Source organism: Oncorhynchus kisutch, unplaced genomic scaffold, assembly GCF_002021735.2.
Source record: "Oncorhynchus kisutch isolate 150728-3 unplaced genomic scaffold, Okis_V2 Okis07a-Okis12b_hom, whole genome shotgun sequence".
In the NCBI taxonomy this organism is placed as follows: domain Eukaryota; kingdom Metazoa; phylum Chordata; class Actinopteri; order Salmoniformes; family Salmonidae; genus Oncorhynchus; species Oncorhynchus kisutch.
The window spans coordinates 1,252,952-1,273,157 of record NW_022261984.1 but is presented as its reverse complement, the minus strand read 5'-3'; the positions used below and the strand labels follow the sequence as shown (position 1 = coordinate 1,273,157).

The 20,206-nt window shown below is 43.9% G+C and overlaps 1 protein-coding gene across 8 annotated transcripts in view; it reads left to right on the top strand.

Moving 5' to 3' along the window:
- Nucleotides 1–258: 258 nt before the first annotated feature.
- Nucleotides 259–20,206, top strand: part of LOC109886558 (nephronectin-like) — a 69,436-nt gene continuing 49,488 nt past the window's right edge. For 2 of the 8 annotated variants that reach the window (XM_031815042.1, XM_031815037.1), the window contains exons 1-3: nucleotides 263–613; nucleotides 7,599–7,699; nucleotides 19,040–19,132. In XM_031815042.1, the coding sequence (XP_031670902.1) occupies nucleotides 543–613; nucleotides 7,599–7,699; nucleotides 19,040–19,132 (265 nt within the window). In that variant the 5' untranslated portion in view covers nucleotides 263–542. Of the gene's footprint in view, nucleotides 614–7,598; nucleotides 7,700–14,490; nucleotides 14,548–19,039; nucleotides 19,133–20,206 lie in introns of all 8 variants that reach the window. The other 6 variants (XM_031815041.1, XM_031815034.1, XM_031815036.1 and 3 more) reach the window with 6 other exon arrangements.

Here is a 20,206-nt window from a genome sequence, read left to right as displayed (position 1 = left end):
AATGGGACTCCCAAATGAATGAATAAATAGACCGTCGCTAATTTGCATTTTTATTTTTGTATCTATGGATTTCCAGCCTACCACTGCGCAAAGTGGCACAGCTCTATACCGTGACAAAGTGTATTCACAACAGTCTTGCTGACGAGCAGTGCGCGCTCCGACTGCGCTGATGCGTTTTCATTGGGTAGCAGCCCAGAGAACTTGTGCGGAGAGACGGAGAGACGGAGAGAGAAGGAACCTGCGGGGTCCATTTAACACCAGTAGAGTGCACTCCGCTCCACACGCGCTGGGTCACTTCTCGAGGAAGCAACGGGCTGGTTTCTCCCCCTGCCTTTGCTGCACCTCCGAAACATTTTAAAGGATCGGGGTCCATTTGAAGGACAACATCGAATCTCCTCTCATGCCAGTGCGTGTTTAACGTTGGGAGGGAACAAATCTCCACTGTTTCGTTTCGTTTTAACGATTGAACACTGCAGTGTACAGTCCGACGTTTCACTTGGATTTTAGGAGTTCAAGCGCGGTGTGCGCTCATTCCCCTAACCATGGAATTATGGATAAAGTTGATGGTGTTGTACGGTTTCTGTTTAGGGGCAAGTGCTGAGAATGACGGCAGGTAAGTGCACACATCTCCACATATGGTTCAATAGGCTACAATTCATAATTTTTTGTTTAAAAAAAACATTCTATCAATTATGTTGTTTTTGGAAGTGTTCAAAATTGCGTTGGTGATTGTGGAATATGGAGAAGGTGTTGCTCATAAACTCTGAGCGAGTTTTTAAAGAGGTTAATGTGACCACGGAGATGCTATTGATTCCTAATTCCATGAACGCGACTTCCACATAGTGAGCATATGAGTTTGCAATGCAGAGACTGAAACGTTGCTGATGTGCTGAAATGATTCGGGCTGTAGTCGCACTTGACGTACAGTGGAAGGAATAGACCTATACCAGTGTAATCTATTTTCTTCTCCCTTATTTTCATAAAAAAAATAACATAATTGTTTATCTCGAATGAATGGTGTACTTTTATATATATAAGAAATGAACATTAATATATGTTTGCAATGTTTTTGCTGATGCTTTTTGTTTGGCATTCTTTATGTGGATCTACTAGGTCTATGTTAGTACGTAGGCCGAATACCACAGAGTTTCTTAACCATCTTTGGTAATAAACAGTGTTTCGCTGTTTAGGCCTACATTTGCAAAAACCGAGTAGCCAGCAGCCTACTTTCTTTGCAAAGTCAGATGCTTGGATTTCCCTCTCAATGAGCTGATATCACGGTGACAGCACCTACCTTGCCGGGTGGTTCATGTCCAAACACGAATCCGGTGAAGTATTTGGAAAGGAGAAAAGTGCCCAATCTAAAGAATGTTCCTGAGATTGAAATCTACATCTACCTTATCTGGTGCAGCTGTCATCTTGTCTCTCCATAAAAGGAATGTTATACAGCTCGTAATAAGCAGTAATAAAAACATCATACTGACGAATTCCATTTTAGCTCATTGTATATAAAACGACCTATATACTTTTTTCTACCTATATACACAGTAAGCCCTCTGGTATTCCAGATATGTATTCCTTCAGGATATGTTTCCAAGCTTGTTTATTAATAAGACAGGTTCACTTTCACTGGACTGGCTCCAATGCACTTGCCTTGCAGTATTCATCATCATAAAGGCTGTTTCCTTTGGGAGAGTGATACAGTAGACTGAGGAACTGAAGGCTACGTTGCATCCTATATGGCACCCTATTCCCTGTGGAGTTCCCAATGGGTGCTGGTCCTATGGTGCATTGAATACAACCTTTATTCTGTATCTCCATAGGATAGAGTTGCAGGTCTCACACTATAATTGGATTAGACTCCGTACAAATAGCAATAGAGTGAGACAGAGTTGGAGAGTATTTCTAAGACGTGATATTACTCCAATAGTGATCGCAGTCGAGCGTTTTAATTTGGTTTTTCACCCCCATTTATTGTTGTCAGACAGACTGAGCCCGAAGCACAATCCATCCCTCACCGATACCTTACACAAATAAGGTTTCAGAGTCAATAGAATATTTCTTAGGGATTGATAGGGCTGAACTTTCCTACCTGTCTGTCGTTAAACACGGGTTGGTGCGTGTGTGTGCGTGAATGTGAGAGTGTGTGAGTGGATGTTTACTCCAGGTTCTTGGTCATAGTGTCTAATGTTAGGTAATGTTAATGTGTTGTGACAGGGCCACGGTCCCAGTCTGGTGAGTTGTGCTGATATTTCCCCATGATGCCCTTCCCTGCCCAACCCATAATGATAATTTGCATTAAACGAGCAGCATACGTAATTAGCGTCACCCTCTGATGGAGCGCGGTATGTCACGCGGGTCATTATTGGCCTATTTCCCCGGTTATAAACCTGGCCTGCTGACTTCAATCTAAATTCATAGGGAGAGGGTCCCGTGAGAACACTGTGGAGGAAAGTCATTTATTATCTGAACTAGCTGTTTGGAGGAGAGAGCTAATGGGCTAAGCTAGCAACTGAGGGGGGCGTCACCGCTCACTGGCCAGCCACAGCAAGGTCGTTTTGTCCTAGTGGTAAATTGGCTCAAAACAGGCCTGATTAATTACAGATTAACTATACCTGTAATTCCCTGTTGAGGGGTTTTCATTACTCATCAACATTGTTGTCAGTAATGTTTAGTCCAAGGATGAAAAATGGCGCTAGGCCAGTCTTGTTGTGATGTGGTCTATAAGTGATTCTGTATTGTAATCAGGAAATGGGCTATCTGAGGTAAGGTCACAACACTTTGCCTCGATGAAAGACTACACATCAGATAACATTTAAAGGACTAGTTTGCTTTTTTTTAAGTCACAATCCTGAGTTTGTATGTCAGACCATTAATCAGACCACTGAACAGCTAGGATGAGATATTTTATCCTAGTTGGAGAAAATCCAGATTCCCCCTTTAAATAGCCACTACTCATGGAGGCTATTTCTCTATGATGATGTCGCCACATTGCTTTGCTCCAGACACAGCCAATACATTCCAATCCTCCTCCAAGTTACTGCTCCAAACCATGTCCTCACTCTCCTTCCAAACATCCTTAGTATATTCTAACAACATTAGACCTTCAAAGATAGACAGACCTTATTTTATCCCCCAGGGTTGACGTTAAAATACGTGAATAAGTGTATACAGAGAGAGCAAGCAATTTTCCTGGACATTGGTCAAAGTAATTCAGCAGGACTAGTGAAAAAGGCTACATGTCAACCGGTGCTTACAGAAGTGTGTGGTACTAGTCGTTTTCAGAATAAAAGCGAGCCACTTTCATGAACATTTATGAAGCGATGTTCTCTTTAACATGAGTGTGCTACTTGTCCTCAGGAATTTAGATTAAATGTGTATGCAAAGGTTGTGTGTGTGTGTGTGTGTGTGTGTGTGTGTGTGTGTGTGTGTGTGTGTGTGTGTGTGTGTGTGTGTGTGTGTGTGTGAGAGAGAAAGAGCGAGAGAGAGAGTGTGTGTGTGTCACTGTCAAGCAACATTGCAGTCATAGATTGTTATTATTACTCTCATCATTCTGAGGGACACTTTTAAGACAGATTATTATCATGCCATATAATAATGTCTCTTAGTGCCACTTAAGTGTCGGGTGCTGCTATATGAGCAATATGTCATCCTATTCATTGTCAAACAGCAGAGATTGGCCTCACACACACACACACACACACACACACACACACACACACACACACACACACACACACACACACACACACACACACACACACACACACACACACACACACACACACACACACACACACACATCCTGGGCTAGATGATGGACTAACATGGATCCTTTCCCCCAGCGTCTGTTGTGAAGAACCTGTCTAGTGGTTTGTTTTCCTGATGAGGCACCAATGGAATGCCAAACGTGATAGTTCTGTGCTTCAGTTCCTTCACAGCTTACTGCAATGTAGTATTATTCATACACAGAAGGTCAGACATAGACATGGATAAAGAAGGATAAAGACATACATCTATCTGATCTGCCGTCAACACAATTATTCTACAGCGCACCGTGTTCAGAATGATTACAGTAATAACACAATATGAATTTTACATGGAGAATTTGATGGGACATCACTCCAACATACCGTAGTGTATAACTGACCTAGTCATAATTCAGTTCTACTTTGATAAATCGTGTTATAACAGCACAGTTGTGTGCATGATTCTGCCGTGTTCCAACAGCCGAGGGCTACGCTCAGTTTTATGACTGATGGAGGGAGAGAAAGAGATGGAGGGAGAGCGTGGTAGAGATGGAGGGAGAGAGTGGTATAGATGGAGGGAGAGAGTGGTATAGATGGAGGGAGAGAGTGGTAGAGATGGAGGGAGAGAGTGGTAGAGATGTAGGGAGAGAGTGGTAGAGATGGAGGGAGAGAGTGGTATAGATGGAGAGAGAGAGTGGTAGAGATGGAGGGAGAGAGTGGTAGAGATGGAGGGAGAAAGTGGTATAAATGGAGAGAGAGAGTGGTATAGATGGAGGGAGAGAGTGGTAGAGATGGAGAGAGAGAGTGGTATAGATGGAGGGAGAGAGTGGTAGAGATGAAAGGAGATGGAGGGAGAGAGTGGTAGAGATGGAGGGAGAGAGTGGTAGAGATGAAAGGAGATGGAGGGAGAGAGTGGTAGAGATGGTGGGAGAGCGTGGTAGAGATGGAGGGAAAGAGAGAGATGGAGGGAAGAGAGAGATGGGGGAGAGAGGGGTAGAGGTGGAGGGAGAGAGGGAAAGAGATGGAAAGAGAGAGAGAGACAGTGACAGAGAGCGCTTTCTCCCTCCCTCCCTCCCTCCCTCCCTCCCTCCCTCCCTCCCTCCCTCCCCCCCTCCCTCCCTCCCTCCCTCCCTCCCTCCCTCCCTCCCTCCCTCCCTCCCTCCCTCCCTCCCTCCCTCCCTCCCTCCCTCCCTCCCTCCCGCTCTCTCTCTCTCTCTCTCTCTCTCTCTCTCTCTCTCTCTCTCTCTCTCTCTCTCTCTCTCTCTCTCTCTCTCCCACCTCACCTCCTGTTCCACTGGCGTGGCATCACACGTCTCTTTATGAGGTGCCTCTCAAAGTTAATTTGCATCATCACCTGTTCGTTGGCATTGCCGCCCTGCCTGCCCGCCGCACAGGGTCGACTACACTGCCACTTTTTTGTGTTGCAAAAACGCTTCAGGCAAACCAATTATCATCCTCCCACTCAGTTGGCGAGGCTATGCCCGCAATATCATATCACTTTTAGGCCCTATTAGTTTTACGCTGGTGGATAAAAATTACCCCTGAATAATACCAGCCAAGGAGTTATGTTTAAATTAGTAATACGATGATGAACCAATTTGCAGCAACTCTTCCTCGTTATTATGTGTTAATCAGCTATTTTAATGATGTTTTTCACCCGTTGATCCACATTCAATATGGATAGTTATTAGCAAGGCACGCTATTAGCTACCAGCAGAGGGTTTATGTGTTTTCAGTGCAAGCTGTGGTAATGGGACTATATCCCTGTATCTGACCAGGTGCTCAGTGTGTGTGTGTGTGTGTGTGTGTGTGTGTGTGTGTGACCTTTGGCTCCATCTGGTCAGTGGTCCTGCTGTGTGTGAGCGGTAACTCTCGGCCCCCAATTCACAATCATGTCTGGCAATCAATTCCAGAGCCCTCTCCTCTGCTTCTTTATCTTCTCCTCCCTTCTCCTCTTCTCTCCTCCTCTCTCTATTTCTCCCCTTAACATTCCCAATGTGTCTCCTATTGGATTGTGCTCAGGGCTCCTGTCTCTCTCTCTCTCTCTCTCTCTCTCTCTCTCTTTGCCAGCCGTGCTGCGTACAAACATTTTCCCTGGTCCTGCCATTTCCACTTAGCATCTTCCATCAGACTTTCTCTCCTGTGAAGTGATTGGCAGCGGGGGCAGACATTAGCATTTCCAGAGTTTTGGCAATGGAGGCTAACTGGATGGGATAGCAGGAGGGTAGGACGTGTCCCGCATGCACAACCACGTCAATCTCAGTCTCCTCAGCCCTCAATGCTGAGGCACGATAGAGCAAGGCAAGACGCCCCCTTCTGCCAAGTGTTTTTTTCAAGACACCTTTGGCTACTTCCTTTCGATAACAAGCATCAGAACCTTGATCTCTCTGTCGTTACAAAACGTTCAGATATAAATTAATTGTCTAGAACGGAGATGATTCTGTGTCATGTAGAATTTAGAATCAGCTCTGTTCGTTCTATTTCTACTGTCTCTGATTCATTTAGCTAACGTCACAGAACACAACCATGCTCTGATCGTTGTCCCCATCCGAGGCATCCTTAAATGGGCTTAATCTTTCTCTATTTCCTGTTAAAGATATGTTGCGCTGTGCTTCCGCTACAGATAAATAAGTAATCCTACTCTACTCTGCCAAGAAGCTATTTCTCTGAAATAGAACAGAACGTAACATCAGTTCACAGAAACATTATTTAGGCTGGTTTTCATACAAGAACTGTCATAAGGTATTTGCCCATTGCCAGGATGAAAACGGCTCTAGCCTCATGTTCTCTTTCCTATTTCTGAAAGATGGCATTATCCTTCCCCACTTTCTTTAATAGCAAATGACATTCTGACATTCTGCTTCTGATAATGTTTCATTTGGACGTTGGCACACAGACAGTCGATGCTCATGACGCCTCTACCTCGTTTGGTTTTGGCACTCAGAGCAGGGGCTTGTTCAACTGTGACGTTCAGATTGGACTGTGTTGTGCAGAGCAGATAGGACTGTCTGTCATGCCATTGTGCAGAACATTTCACATCACTGAATACACCCCAGTCTGAAGATGGGGGGGGTCACATTATGAACGTCACAATGATAACTCACCACAGTCTAATCTCTAAACACACATGCACACGCGCGCGCGCACACACACACACACACACACACACACACACACACACACACACACACACACACACACACACACACACACACACACGCACACACCTTCATTCTGAGCTATGGGACTCTCTGCCTGGCCCCACAGATTAAAGTGTCAGTGATCACTGATGTGGAGAGAAGCTTGTCGTATTAGTTACATTCGGTCCTGTTCTTCTGTAGTCTCACCTGTAAGTCTTCAGCTCTGACATCACACCAACCAACATGGCTCCCCTGTGCAATAAATGCCAACATGCTGATTGGGAAATGTCCTGTGTTTTTGTGCCAGCTCGCTCACAGATACGTTTGTTTACTTTCCTTACACATTCTAAGGGACATGGGAGTAGCTTCGCATTTGGAAAACAAGTAACATTTAATTATGTGCTGGGTAAAGAATGAACAAACACATATTCAGTCTGCCAATCAGTGCCTTGGGCCTTGTTTTGAATGAGACTGCTCTCTCTCTCTCTCTCTCTCTCTCTCTCTCTCTCTCTCTCTCTGTCTCTGTCTCTGTCTCTGTCTCTGTCTCTGTCTCTGTCTCTGTCTCTGTCTCTCTCTCTCTCTCTCTCTGTCTCTCTGTCTCTCTCTCCCTCTCTCTCCTGGCTTGCTGGGCAAGAACCAACAGACCCTGCTGGCTTTTAAATTCGTCCATTTTAATTGGCTGTGAACTGATAGAGCTGTCTCCTGACAGGTGGCCTCGGCAGATGGCCTCGTCCAATGGGCTGTGTCGCTACGGCGCCCGCATCGACTGCTGCTGGGGATGGACCCGGCGCTCCTGGGGCCACTGCCAACGTGAGTAGTGCCAACTCTACCGTGCCCGCTGCTGGGTTAGGGTTACCGGGGGCAACCAGGGTTTCTGACAGGGGTTGCCGTGGGTTACCTGGGTGTAGCTGCTGGGATCTAACCACAATTAGGATGTAGAAAGAGGATTAAACACCCGTCTAGAATCAATCAAATGTATTTATAAAGCCCTTTTTTACATCAGCCAATGTCACAAAGTGCTATACAAAAGACATATAGTAACTAAGGGCTCTGAAACACACACTCTACCAACGAGCACACGGCACACACACTTGTTCATAGGCACATACGTGGACGTACACACACACGAAGTGAAAAATACACTTGACATTTTCACTGCTGCTTTTGAGTTTTCCGTGTTGTGGGAACGATATTCTAGCCGTGAATAAGGCTCTAGTGAGCAGATTCCCATTATACGCTTGTAGCCATGTAAACAGATAATTGTAAATGATTGCTGTGAGTGTATATTTAGTAAATGTCATGTATATGTAAATGCAGGTGTGCAGGGAATCAATTTGGTGACATGTTGAGTAAATCCAGTCATGGATTCAGAGGATGCCCCTACTGTAAATATACCTTGTTTTGCTAGAATGAGCCTACTGTAGCCTCAATATACCTATTTTTACTAGAATGAGCCTACTGTAGCCTCAATATACCTCGTTTTACTAGAATGAGCCTACTGTAGCCTCAATATACCTCTTTTTACTAGAATGAGCCTACTGTAAATATACCTTGTTTTGCTAGAATGAGCCTACTGTAAATATACCTTGTTTTGCTAGAATGAGCCTACTGTAGCCTCTGTATACCTCGTTTTACTAGAATGAGCCTACTGTAGACTCAATATACCTCGTTTTACTAGAATGAGCCTACTGTAGCCTCAATATACCTCGTTTTACTAGAATGAGCCTACTGTAAATATACCTTGTTTTGCTAGAATGAGCCTACTGTAGACTCAATATACCTCGTTTTACTAGAATGAGCCTACTGTAGCCTCAATATACCTCTTTTTACTAGAATGAGCCTACTGTAAATATACCTTGTTTTGCTAGAATGAGCCTACTGTAAATATACCTTGTTTTGCTAGAATGAGCCTACTGTAGCCTCTGTATACCTCGTTTTACTAGAATGAGCCTACTGTAGCCTCAATATACCTCGTTTTACTAGAATGAGCCTACTGTAGCCTCAATATACCTCGTTTTACTAGAATGAGCCTACTGTAAATATACCTTGTTTTGCTAGAATGAGCCTACTGTAGACTCAATATACCTCGTTTTACTAGAATGAGCCTACTGTAGCCTCAATATACCTCGTTTTACTAGAATGAGCCTACTGTAAATATACCTTGTTTTGCTAGAATGAGCCTACTGTAGCCTCAATATACCTCGTTTTACTAGAATGAGCCTACTGTAGCCTCAATATACCTCTTTTTACTAGAATGAGCCTACTGTAGCCTCAATATACCTCGTTTTACTAGAATGAGCCTACTGTAGCCTCAATATACCTCGTTTTACTAGAATGAGCCTACTGTAAATATACCTTGTTTTGCTAGAATGAGCCTACTGTAGCCTCAATATACCTCGTTTTACTAGAATGAGCCTACTGTAGCCTCAATATACCTCTTTTTACTAGAATGAGCCTACTGTAGCCTCAATATACCTCGTTTTACTAGAATGAGCCTACTGTAAATATACCTTGTTTTGCTAGAATGAGCCTACTGTAGCCTCAATATACCTCGTTTTGCTAGAATGAGCCTACTGTAGCCTCAATATACCTTGTTTTACTAGAATGAGCCTACTATAGACTCAATATACCTCGTTTTACTAGAATGAGCCTACTATAGACTCAATATACCTCGTTTTACTAGAATGAGCCTACTGTAGCCTCAATATACCTCGTTTTACTAGAATGAGCCTACAGTAGCCTCAATATACCACGTTTTACTAGAATGAGCCTACTGTAGCCTCAATATACCTTGTTTTACTAGAATGCGCCTACTGTAGCCTCAATATACCTCGTTTTACTAGAATGAGCCTACTGTAGACTCAATATACCTCGTTTTACTAGAATGAGCCTACTGTAGCCTCAATATACCTCGTTTTACTAGAATGAGCCTACTGTAGCCTCAATATACCTCGTTTTACTAGAATGAGCCTACTGTAGCCTCAATATACCTCGTTTTACTAGAATGAGCCTACTGTAGCCTCAATATACCTCGTTTTACTAGAATGAGCCTACTGTAGCCTCAATATACCTCGTTTTACTAGAATGAGCCTACTGTAGCCTCAATATACCTCATTTTATTAGAATGAACACATTTTGTGCAACAGTATTACATTATACCACCGTCTGATATTATATTGACCCTTAATAAAATATCTAGCCCTATGGACAAATATTGACTCTTATGGAAACAGAGAAGTATTGGCTGCTGCCATACTGTGTAATTATATCCTGCAGAGATGTGTGAATGATATTAATAGGGAGCTCTGAAAGTGTCGAGCAGCCTGACAAATGGGAGATACACTGCATGGCTTGCTGCACACATGATGGTACAGCTGTTGCTTCGGCTGCGGAAGTGTGATGGGTGACACAACGGGCTTACTTACGCACAACATGTAGAGAGTAGACAGAGAGAGGCTGGGCTGCATGTTGGCTCCGTCTCTGTCAATCTACTAACCTGGAAGCCTGGGGGTGGGGGAGGGGTTATAATGCTTTCATGTCATCGTCATTATACTTCACATCACCTTCATAACCTTTCACCTCATATGCATTTTGTTTAGCTCTTTTGTTGTTGTTGTTTTTTTGCTAATCACTTGTCATGACTCATGCTATAATCATGCTAGATTTTTTGGTGTTTGTTCATGTTGTCGTTTTTAGACTAAACTAAAGTATCACACTGCTGGTCCCTGTCCAAAGGTATTTACTTCACGGTGAGCTCTATTGTTTCCGTTTGGCACTGGGCCTTCCATTGGATGCCATGTTATGGTTTCCTGGTCCCAGATCTGTTTGTGTTGTCCTACAATGACCAGAGAAGCTATCAAGACAGTACATACTGACCTGGGAGCAGGCTACTGTAATGGTGGCCCGCTTATTGCCCTTTCGTTCTCCCCTAGGCAAGGGTGTTGAGCTCAATAACCTTCACTTGGTTTAGGTTTGGCATCAGGCCCTCCTTTCAGACACTCTGTTATGGTGGTCGACCTCGTTCCCTTCCCTTCTCCCCTAGGTGAGAGTGTTAGTGTTGAGTTGAGTAACCTTAGGCCCACTTATCGTGTCAGATTAACATTCTGCCTCGCCGCCAGCTGACTCTCCTCTCCTCTTTATCCCTCGCTCCTCATTTGAGGTGAAAAGAAAAACAGAATATGGTAATTGCATTCTCACATAGACCCTAGCTTGAGAAAAACAAGTTATGGTAATGACATAGCGACTCAGACTTAGAGCCAGACCAAGACTGTGCTGGGAGGGAACTCAAGAGACGAGGCTCAAGACAAAGTGGCAGAAATGGATGCTTTTGTGGTTGCTATTATTTGTGACGGCTAAGGCCCCAACATGTTGCTAGGCTAGTTAGCTAAGAGCTCTGCTGTCGTGTTGGCAGGAATCCCTGTACTCAATAAGTGTTGCTTCCTGGTCATTTTGGTCTTGGCTCAGGTCCTCCCAGCTGTCCATGTTGGATCAGTCAGGAAGAGGAAGTTATCTCCGTTTCTAGAGTAGACAGAATATAACATCATATATCAGACCAAATATTTGTTTTATCCTGTTTGGGTTTAGCTCCATCCTCTGCATTGATTTGAAATTAATTGACAGGTGAAAACAATATGGTGGAATCAAGCCCATCGTAAGGCTGTCTTTCACCTGGTCAGTTCTCTCAGATCAGTGCAATGAAGGAGAAGACAGGAGGCAAGGAGAGGACAGAGTTTCTAGACAATTGAGAAATAGACAAGATCTACAGTGACAGGGATTAGTAGAGTAATCCGTGTTTCCGCTTGACGTTTGATTGACATGTCAAAGTCTTTTGGGTGAGTAGATACCTTTGACAGGACCTTGTTTCTGTTCATTAGACAGCAGTGTGTTATCTGTCTGTTTTCTCTAATACTGTTCCAAAGTACCCATCAGGAGTCTCACACATTCCATGTCAAGTACGAGAAAACGTTGAGTTCACCTCGGAGAGTCGTCCCCCCTGTCGGCAAAAGCTACTTTTACCCACCACCTGTTTTTGAAGGAAACCGTATCGTTTTCCCGCCTGCCATCCATGTCAGACGTTGTGATAAATCAATGCCATAGGAGAAAAACCAGAATGTTCACTAACGCCTTCAAATGCCCCCGACCGAGCGTACCACACAGTCCAATCACTCGAGACCTCAATCAGTACTCCATCATGTTGCCACAGGGATGATTTAAACTTCGGAGACGGAGGGAGGCCAGTCGTCATGGATTACAGATTACACCACTGCAGTTTTGGGGCCGGCCCCGGAGATTAGATTGGCGGTGCTATCGGGTTTTGGCTGTCTCCAGCCCTGCAAGAGTTCAGTGATCGGTCTGGGTGACTGCTCACAAAGAATGGAGAACTGGAATGGGTCTGCCCCGAATTTAAAGCTCCCTGTCCCCAGAACTGAGAGAGAGAGAGGAGAGATGGGAGAGGGAGTGAGTGAGTGGAGATAGACAGAGAGAGAGAGAGTGACAGAGAGAAATGGAGAAGGAGAGAGATGGTGGAGAGAGAGGAGAGATCAAGAGAGAGAGAGAGAGAGAGAGGGACAGAAAGAGAGAACCGAGAGGAAGAAAGAGAAAGCGAGAGATTTATTATAGGCCAAACATTTCCATTGGTACTACACTGACATGTTATGCGATTGGGTGGTTTAAATCACAGGCAGCGTTACTTTACTTTATCCAAGTGCCACCATAAACAGAGATGCATTTGCCTTGCTAAGCATCTGCAGTATATCTCCAATGATTACATACACATCAGAATGTCCCTCAGGTTTAACTCACAGTCAGGATGAGAATAGACCACTGGCAAAGTTTTTCTTAGTCCTCACGTCCTAGTCGTTTAGTCATAACAAGCTCTCGGATTATGGCAAAGAGCTGCAAAAAAGATGGCAAAGAGCTGCAATTAATCAAACCAACACTAAACAAATGACGGTGAGTTTTTTAAATGAATTTAATCAAATTGAAGCCTCCTCAGTTGCATCATATTCCATCTCTCTCATTCTCTCTCCCATTCTCTCTCTCTCTTTCTCCTTTCTCTCTCTCGCTCTCTCTCTCATTCTCTCTCTCTCTCTCTCCTTTCTCTCTCGCTCTCTCTCTCATTCTCTCTCTCTCTCCCATTCTCTCTCTCTCTCTCCTTTCTCTCTCGCTCTCTCTCTCTCTCTCTCTCTCTCCTTTCTCTCTCTCGCTCTCCCTACAAATGGAATCCCAAATTAACTCTCTCTTACCGGTCTATTGCTTTGATCCCGGATTTTGGAAAGAAATCCAAGAGGATACCGATCTTCAGTGCAGTTTGCATGAGACTGTTTAGTCGGTTTCCCTCTCGAAGTACAAAGTAGCTTGGATTAGGAGAGGACTTTTAATTGGTAATGGAAGCCAATGAGTGAGTGACATAATGGGTAAACTGATACAGTTTAACCAATACCCTGGCCGTGACCCTTCACCCTGAGGGTGAGGATAGGCAAAAAAACACATTTCCAAATATAGGACAAATTTAAGCACCCATTAAATAATAATAGTCTTAAATAGCTTCTCTTTGTCTCGTTTTCTTCAAGGCCACTGATCTGCTATTAGCTGGATGGGTGAAATCCATTCAATAGAAACTTAATCATGTAGTTTGATCTGTTAGTGGTAATGAGGTAAGTAAGAGACAAGGAAGGTAAGGTAATAAAAAGTACATGGATTCTGAAAGGGAGAAATCAATAGATTGTGTTTCAATTCAACGTGGGCCTAGGAAGGATCAAATACTTTGTCAAATATCAATCTGTTCATACCTAAGCACTTGTATCAATTATTTGTCAGACACAGAGAAATATGCTGCGGCCTCCTTCAAAATGTGGTGACGGTGGTGGTATTTTTATCCATCAAAGGAATGGAGGAGGAAATTGAATTGAACATCACAGAATCTGCAGCCTGTGTGTTAGAAGAAAACGCCTTGTCTTTCTCCTCTCGGCTTGTGATGTGAACGTTCCACAAATATGCAATTAGCCAGCATGATGCCACGCGGTATCTCTGCGGAACCACGGTACAATTTGACCATCAATGTAACTAATTGAACTATCTAAACTCCAATTTGACCATCAATGTTACTAATTAAACTATCTAAACTCCAATTTGTAAACATATTTCAAACATAGCTATTAGCTACTGGCAACATTGCGCGATGAGAAGCATCCATTCTCCATGGTGCTTATGCTAACTGCCATTTACATAGAATTTTCACTTCGTTTCCCATTGACATCAATGCATTACTAGACTTAAGTGGAAGTTGGAATTCACCCCTGTGCTTACATTTAGTGTGATTGATCTAAACTTGGATTTGTAAGCATATTCAAGATGTAGCTACTAGCTACATTGCATGTTGCGAAGGGGACGTGCCACCCGACGCCCATCCTCTGTGGTTGTAACCATGTAATGTGTGTGACTCCTTGTTATGCTTTGTGCATCATTTCAAGAATGCTTTACTCGTCAAAAAGAGCACGGCTCTCTGGCTCTCTCATGCCTCGATTCTGTTCACTCATCCAACCAAGACAAAACGCCTGCTGGAATGTTCTTTTCTTTGTGTTTGCACATTTGTTTTGCAGCAGGCGTCTTCGCTCTAACCCACAGAGTAGTCGGGAGAATACGGTGTCCGCCACAAGGTCAGCTGCTCCACATATTTCTTTCAAATTATTCTTGGCAAGACGAGGTCCTGGAGGCAGCGAGGCAGACACATCCTCTGAATCCTGGCTTCACTGATTTATTAATAGTCACCCCCCCCCCCCCCCCCCCTCCCTCATCCTCCCCCCTTCCCCATCCCCTTGGCAAAGAAATATCTCCTCCCCTTCTGGCTTGACAACTCTGGTGCTGCAGCCACCGTTTGGCGTTCACACCAGCAGCATGACTGAGATGTTTAGCGTTCACACCAGCAACTTGACTGAGAGCTATGTGATGATGCCCTCAGATGGCTAAGTGTTAGTTATTCATTTCCTGTGCGTTTGATATCCTCATATAAACTATATACAGCTGCCTAGTTAGTACATGAAAACTTCCTCAACCAAGAGCCTATGTAAAATAATTGTAGTTCAATGAAGATTACTTCCCAATCTTCAAAATGGTACGCCTACATCAGTGATGGAAGATTATATGTTGTTTCGGGGGGGGGGGGGGGGCTCAGTCGGGGTCTCAACTTACTGTTGCAAGTTAAAATAGTAGAATAAACAAGGTGCAATGAAAAAATGTGGTTGTGCATCAGCAGTTTTTCTCTTGTTATGTCAGTCACTGATAGTCACTCAATTAGCCCACGTCAGCTAAAGTATTTTAGAATGGTAAGTTAGTCTAGCGGCCAGCTATCTAAACTTAGTAATCATGGTGGAATTACCAGCCGGGGGGCCCACATTGATTTTTGTTATTCAGTCTTACTCAGAAACCCTATCATATTAAAAACTGCATGCAAATTCTCTACACCCTGTGGCAAACTGCGTAGAAGTTTAGGAAATTATATGTAAAATAGCTCATTTTCCTCTCTGCCCTATGGCAAAATGTGTAGAATTGCACGAAATGAACTCCGCTGTCAGATAACGGAATGCTAAAATGTTTTTTTCTAGCAATACATGTATGTCAAGCAGTACAGTAAAAAAATATCCAGCTTTTCTTCTACCCGAATACAATGATTTTGACAATATCATATACTGTATCTTAACATATGAACTGTCTTTGCCAAACACTGTCAAGTTACAGTAGTTAGTGAAATGTAGCTGGAGCATACTTCCTCATTCCAATGAAGTTCACAAACATCTGACCCCCAGAGACCAAAAGTAGACCAACATCCTTAGCGTAGACATTAAAGCCCGTAGATGGTGATAGCGCTGACAGCATCCACGTATTCCTATGGAAGACGGAAGTATTTGCATTTGAACCACGCCATATTGCTGCATGGGGCTGAATGGCACCTAGAAATTGCTAAGGATCATGGTAAAAGTGGCCGTAACTAGCAAAGGTTCATGGTCGATGTAGTCATTTTCATCCTGCCTGAGAGAGCCAACTCCACCGGGCGCGAGCCTCCCCGTAGCCTGCCGGCCCGTGATTGGTCTGTGTCAGCACATGGTCCTGTGTGACGACAAATGTAGTAGTCAGAATGGATCACAATTTAATTAAATATCTCGATTTGATTGACCGTAGGATTGAACTTGATTATAATAAACTAATATTAGAGGCTAAAACTGCAGTCAAAATGTTCTTTGGGGATGGGGGGCTTTCTGGCGATTGTAATTTACATAGGCTTACTAGGCCAGACCAGGGCTTTTGGCACTGCTAGGTTGCTAGCAGCAGCTGACCAGCAGAGCTCGTGACTTCAGGCTCCAGTCTGGACACTGGGGGCCTGATCCTTAGATGGGTTCTAAGGATGGATTGCCAGAGGAATGCCTGATGCAAACTGGTGTGAAGGGGTGTCATCAGTAGGTATTCAGGGAACGAGAAGCGCGTTGAATTGGAGCATGTAGTTGCTCCTCTACGGTTGCGGCGGCCATTTTTAGTTCCTCATGTCGTTTGATGTGGTCTAATGAACACAGGGTATTTCCCTGGGCCGCACCGCTAGATTTAAAAAGACCAACCTTTCTCTGAACCCAACAGCCTGGGATGGGTTACTTCTGAGCATGCTTGTCCTCATACTACCCTCTGTGGAAAAAGTTTAAAATAAAACCCCTCACAGCTCGTGACAGTGACCGTGTCAGCTGTATTAATAAATTATTTCATCGACTTTAATTGGCCCAAATCGCTGACCAGATAAGGACTTGACCTAACAAGTTTTACACGTTTCCCTGATTCAACTCCCCCCGACAAAATATGTCAAACCCTTTTTTATTTTTAATCAGGGGCGTAATCTAGAGGTTTCACAGCTCACCTGCGTCCTCGCGTTAACACCCTATCTCATATATCCCAGGTTTGGAAAATGGGCTAACGCTGTCTTGTCTATTAGGTTACACATTCTAATAAAGTGGAATGAGACTACACAATGCTATCTCCTCCAGCTAAAGGAATCCCCACTAATGGCTGTGAATTCAATATGAACAATGTTCCAAGCCGAAATCTGAACACTAACCCTCTTATCGCCTCCAACGCCCCATGCTCAAAGGTTTAACCGAAAATGATACACTTCATATAGCTACCTAATTCGATTTCAATTGACATTTTGTGAATGGGCATTTTGGGTAACCTATATACTGGTGTAGGATCTTAATTGGAGCCGGTTTGCTACAGCAGGAAAATTATCCTGCAGCAACGGGAAATGTGAATTATTATGTGGATTTTTTTTAGAGGTAGATACATTTTTTGTTAAGGAAAATCAAGTCTGAAATGTAAAAGGTGAAAACTCTTATCGATGTGCCCTTGAACAAGGCACTTAACCCTAATTGCTTTTGTAAGTTGTTCTGCTAAATGACTAACATGTAAAGTGTAAATTACAAACTTTAGAATACTTTTTAAGCCTTGAATACACTACAAGTGTACATTTTCCATGCTGTGCAGAAAAATTCTCAGCAACAAAGAGGGATCAAATTAAGATCCTACACCTGTAGGGTGTACTTACAATACCAAAATTAAACTTTTCATGCTTGCTTATATCTTTATAGTTAAGCAATGCTCAGCTAGCCTTCTATACAGTTCCATTGTCTATTTCCACTAAGCATCAGTCATGATGTTGAGTCTCCACTCTTTCCCACTGAACCTCTACATTGTACTTCACATAATGATGGTATCAGGCGCACAATAAATCTGTGACAAGATAAGCGAGCTCGCCCAGACGTGTCCAATCATGATGCACACACGCACACTCACCCCGCTTCCCGCCACAAACACATATAACCCCCCACCCCCGTCTCCAACTCCAACCGTATGGATAATTAACGAGCCTGATTGGTCCCTATTATGACGGACTTAATGAAGCTCTTAATGGAAATTAGTACCAGTTGGCTGAGGCCCCTGTATATCAGCCATGGTTAGTATGCTGCAGGTGAACACAGTGAGCAGCACAGTTAGACAGAACAGAAATCAGAGCAAGCCTCCAGCTCTGTGCCTGCGTCCCAAATGGCACCCTATTCCCTATGTAGTGCACTACCTTGGAACAGGGTCAATTGAGCTCTGGTCAAAAGTAATGCACTATGACGGGAATAGGGTAGCATTTGGGACTCGGGCGTCTCCAACACCAGAACACACAGAGATACTGTAAAGCATTACTATTGCCTCAAGTCCCAATGCCTTCAGTTGCCCTAAACAACACTTCACACAATGGACAACCAGCAGCCAGGAAATATGATGTTTTATGTTGTTTCTACTGCCTGATACTGAACATAATGTTCAAGGCAAGCGTTGGTTTTGTGTGCTTTAACACCGTGCTAATAGTGAGGTATGAGGCTATTCGTTTAGTTTAACTGTGTTGGCCGTTTCCCACCGTAAATATCAGTGCAGCCGCTTTCAAAGCCAGGAAAATCAGCACTTCAGCGCTCGCACAAAGTTCAAGTGTTTTAATCGCTTAGGGCTTGTACGCTTTGAAATGGATACAAATCAACAAGGAAACAGGGTTCTCTCTACCAATAAGCCAGCGCTGTACAGTAATACAGTTTATAACTTATATGAAAGCATGGTTTCACATGAAAATGTTCTCTCTACATTGTTGAACCACAATTCCCATCGCCCCTAATCCCACACCAGTATGACACACGCGCCGCTGTGCTTGCATTGTCGTACTTAGTAAATCAACAAATCAAAGAAAATGTTATTAGTCACGTGCACCGAATACAACAGGTTGAAACCTTACGTTGCTTACTTACAAGCCACTAACCAACAAAAAACTGAATAAACTAAAGTAGATCAACAGTAGTACACACCAAGTTACTGAACAAGTCAGACAGGATTAAATGCTTTCTCACATCTGATCTGAGACCAGGGCTTGTATTCACAGAGTGTCTGAGAGTGCTGATTTAGGATCAGTTTAGACTTTTAGATCATATTGAATAAGATTGCATAGACACCGGGCACCTGATCCTAGATCAGCACTCCTATTCTGAGACGCTTTATGAAAACAGGCTGTGAGTGTGTTCCGGGGTACTGCTCTTCTCACTTGCCTCTCTCCTATCTATGGGAATCCTCCCCAAACAGCTCTGTGCCAGCACGGGTGTAAGCATGGAGACTGTGTAGGACCCAGCAAATGCAAGTGTCACCCCGGCTTCACTGGAAAAACCTGCAATCAAGGTAAGACCGTCCTCCTCACCACCGACCAGTAACTGGGTTGACGTTGTGATCGTGACATTGTGACATTGTGATGCTTAATGACGTTGTGATTACACCCTACACTAGATTGGATAGACCACTTGGTGTCTTCTGTGTGAAAATACACTGTACCTTTCATACTCCTGTAGAGAAAGAGGGAGAGAGAGTTAGTCAGTTAGTGAGAGAGCGAGAGAGAGAGATAGAGTTTAGGTAGTTAGTGAGAGATAAGGAGGGAGAGAGAGAGAGTTGGTGAGAGAGAGAGAGAGAGAGAGAGAGAGAGAGAGATGGGTACTTAGTGAGAGATGAGAGAACGAGTTAATGAGTGAGAGATGGAGTTGGTGAGAGATAGAGATAGTCAGTGAGAGAGAGAGCCATAGTGAGTTAGTGGTCGTTCTAATCTGAGCCAGCATGCCTTTACTCAGTGCTTCATGGCCCCTTTCATCCACCTCCATCCAGACCTGCTGACATGAACATTTTCCAAAGGAAACTAATGGAAGTCTAACTTCACCCGGCCCTGAGCGAGGGCATGATAATCATTGTTTATTGTCTACAATGCACACAGACATAGCAACAGGAACAGGCGTATTAATGTTGCCGTTTTATTCATTGATTCATAGCTGATGCAGGATACAGGCAGCTCTCTCCATAGTGGTTAGATACTATAATCACACAGGAGAGGGTGGTAGAAACAGCCTGAATCAGCACAAATGGAAATGCCTGCTGTGCGCCAGGGCCCGCACACACACACACACACACACACACACACACACACACACACACACACACACACACACACACACACACACACACACACACACACACACACACACACACACACACACACACACACAGAGACACACACACGGAGACACACACACACACACACACACACACACACACACACACACACACACACACACACACACACACACACACACACACACACACACACAGAGAGACACACACACACGGAGACACACACACACACACACACAGTGAATGATGCCTGGAGTACAACCTCCCTCTGCAGATAACATCTCAATTACTGTCCTGAGA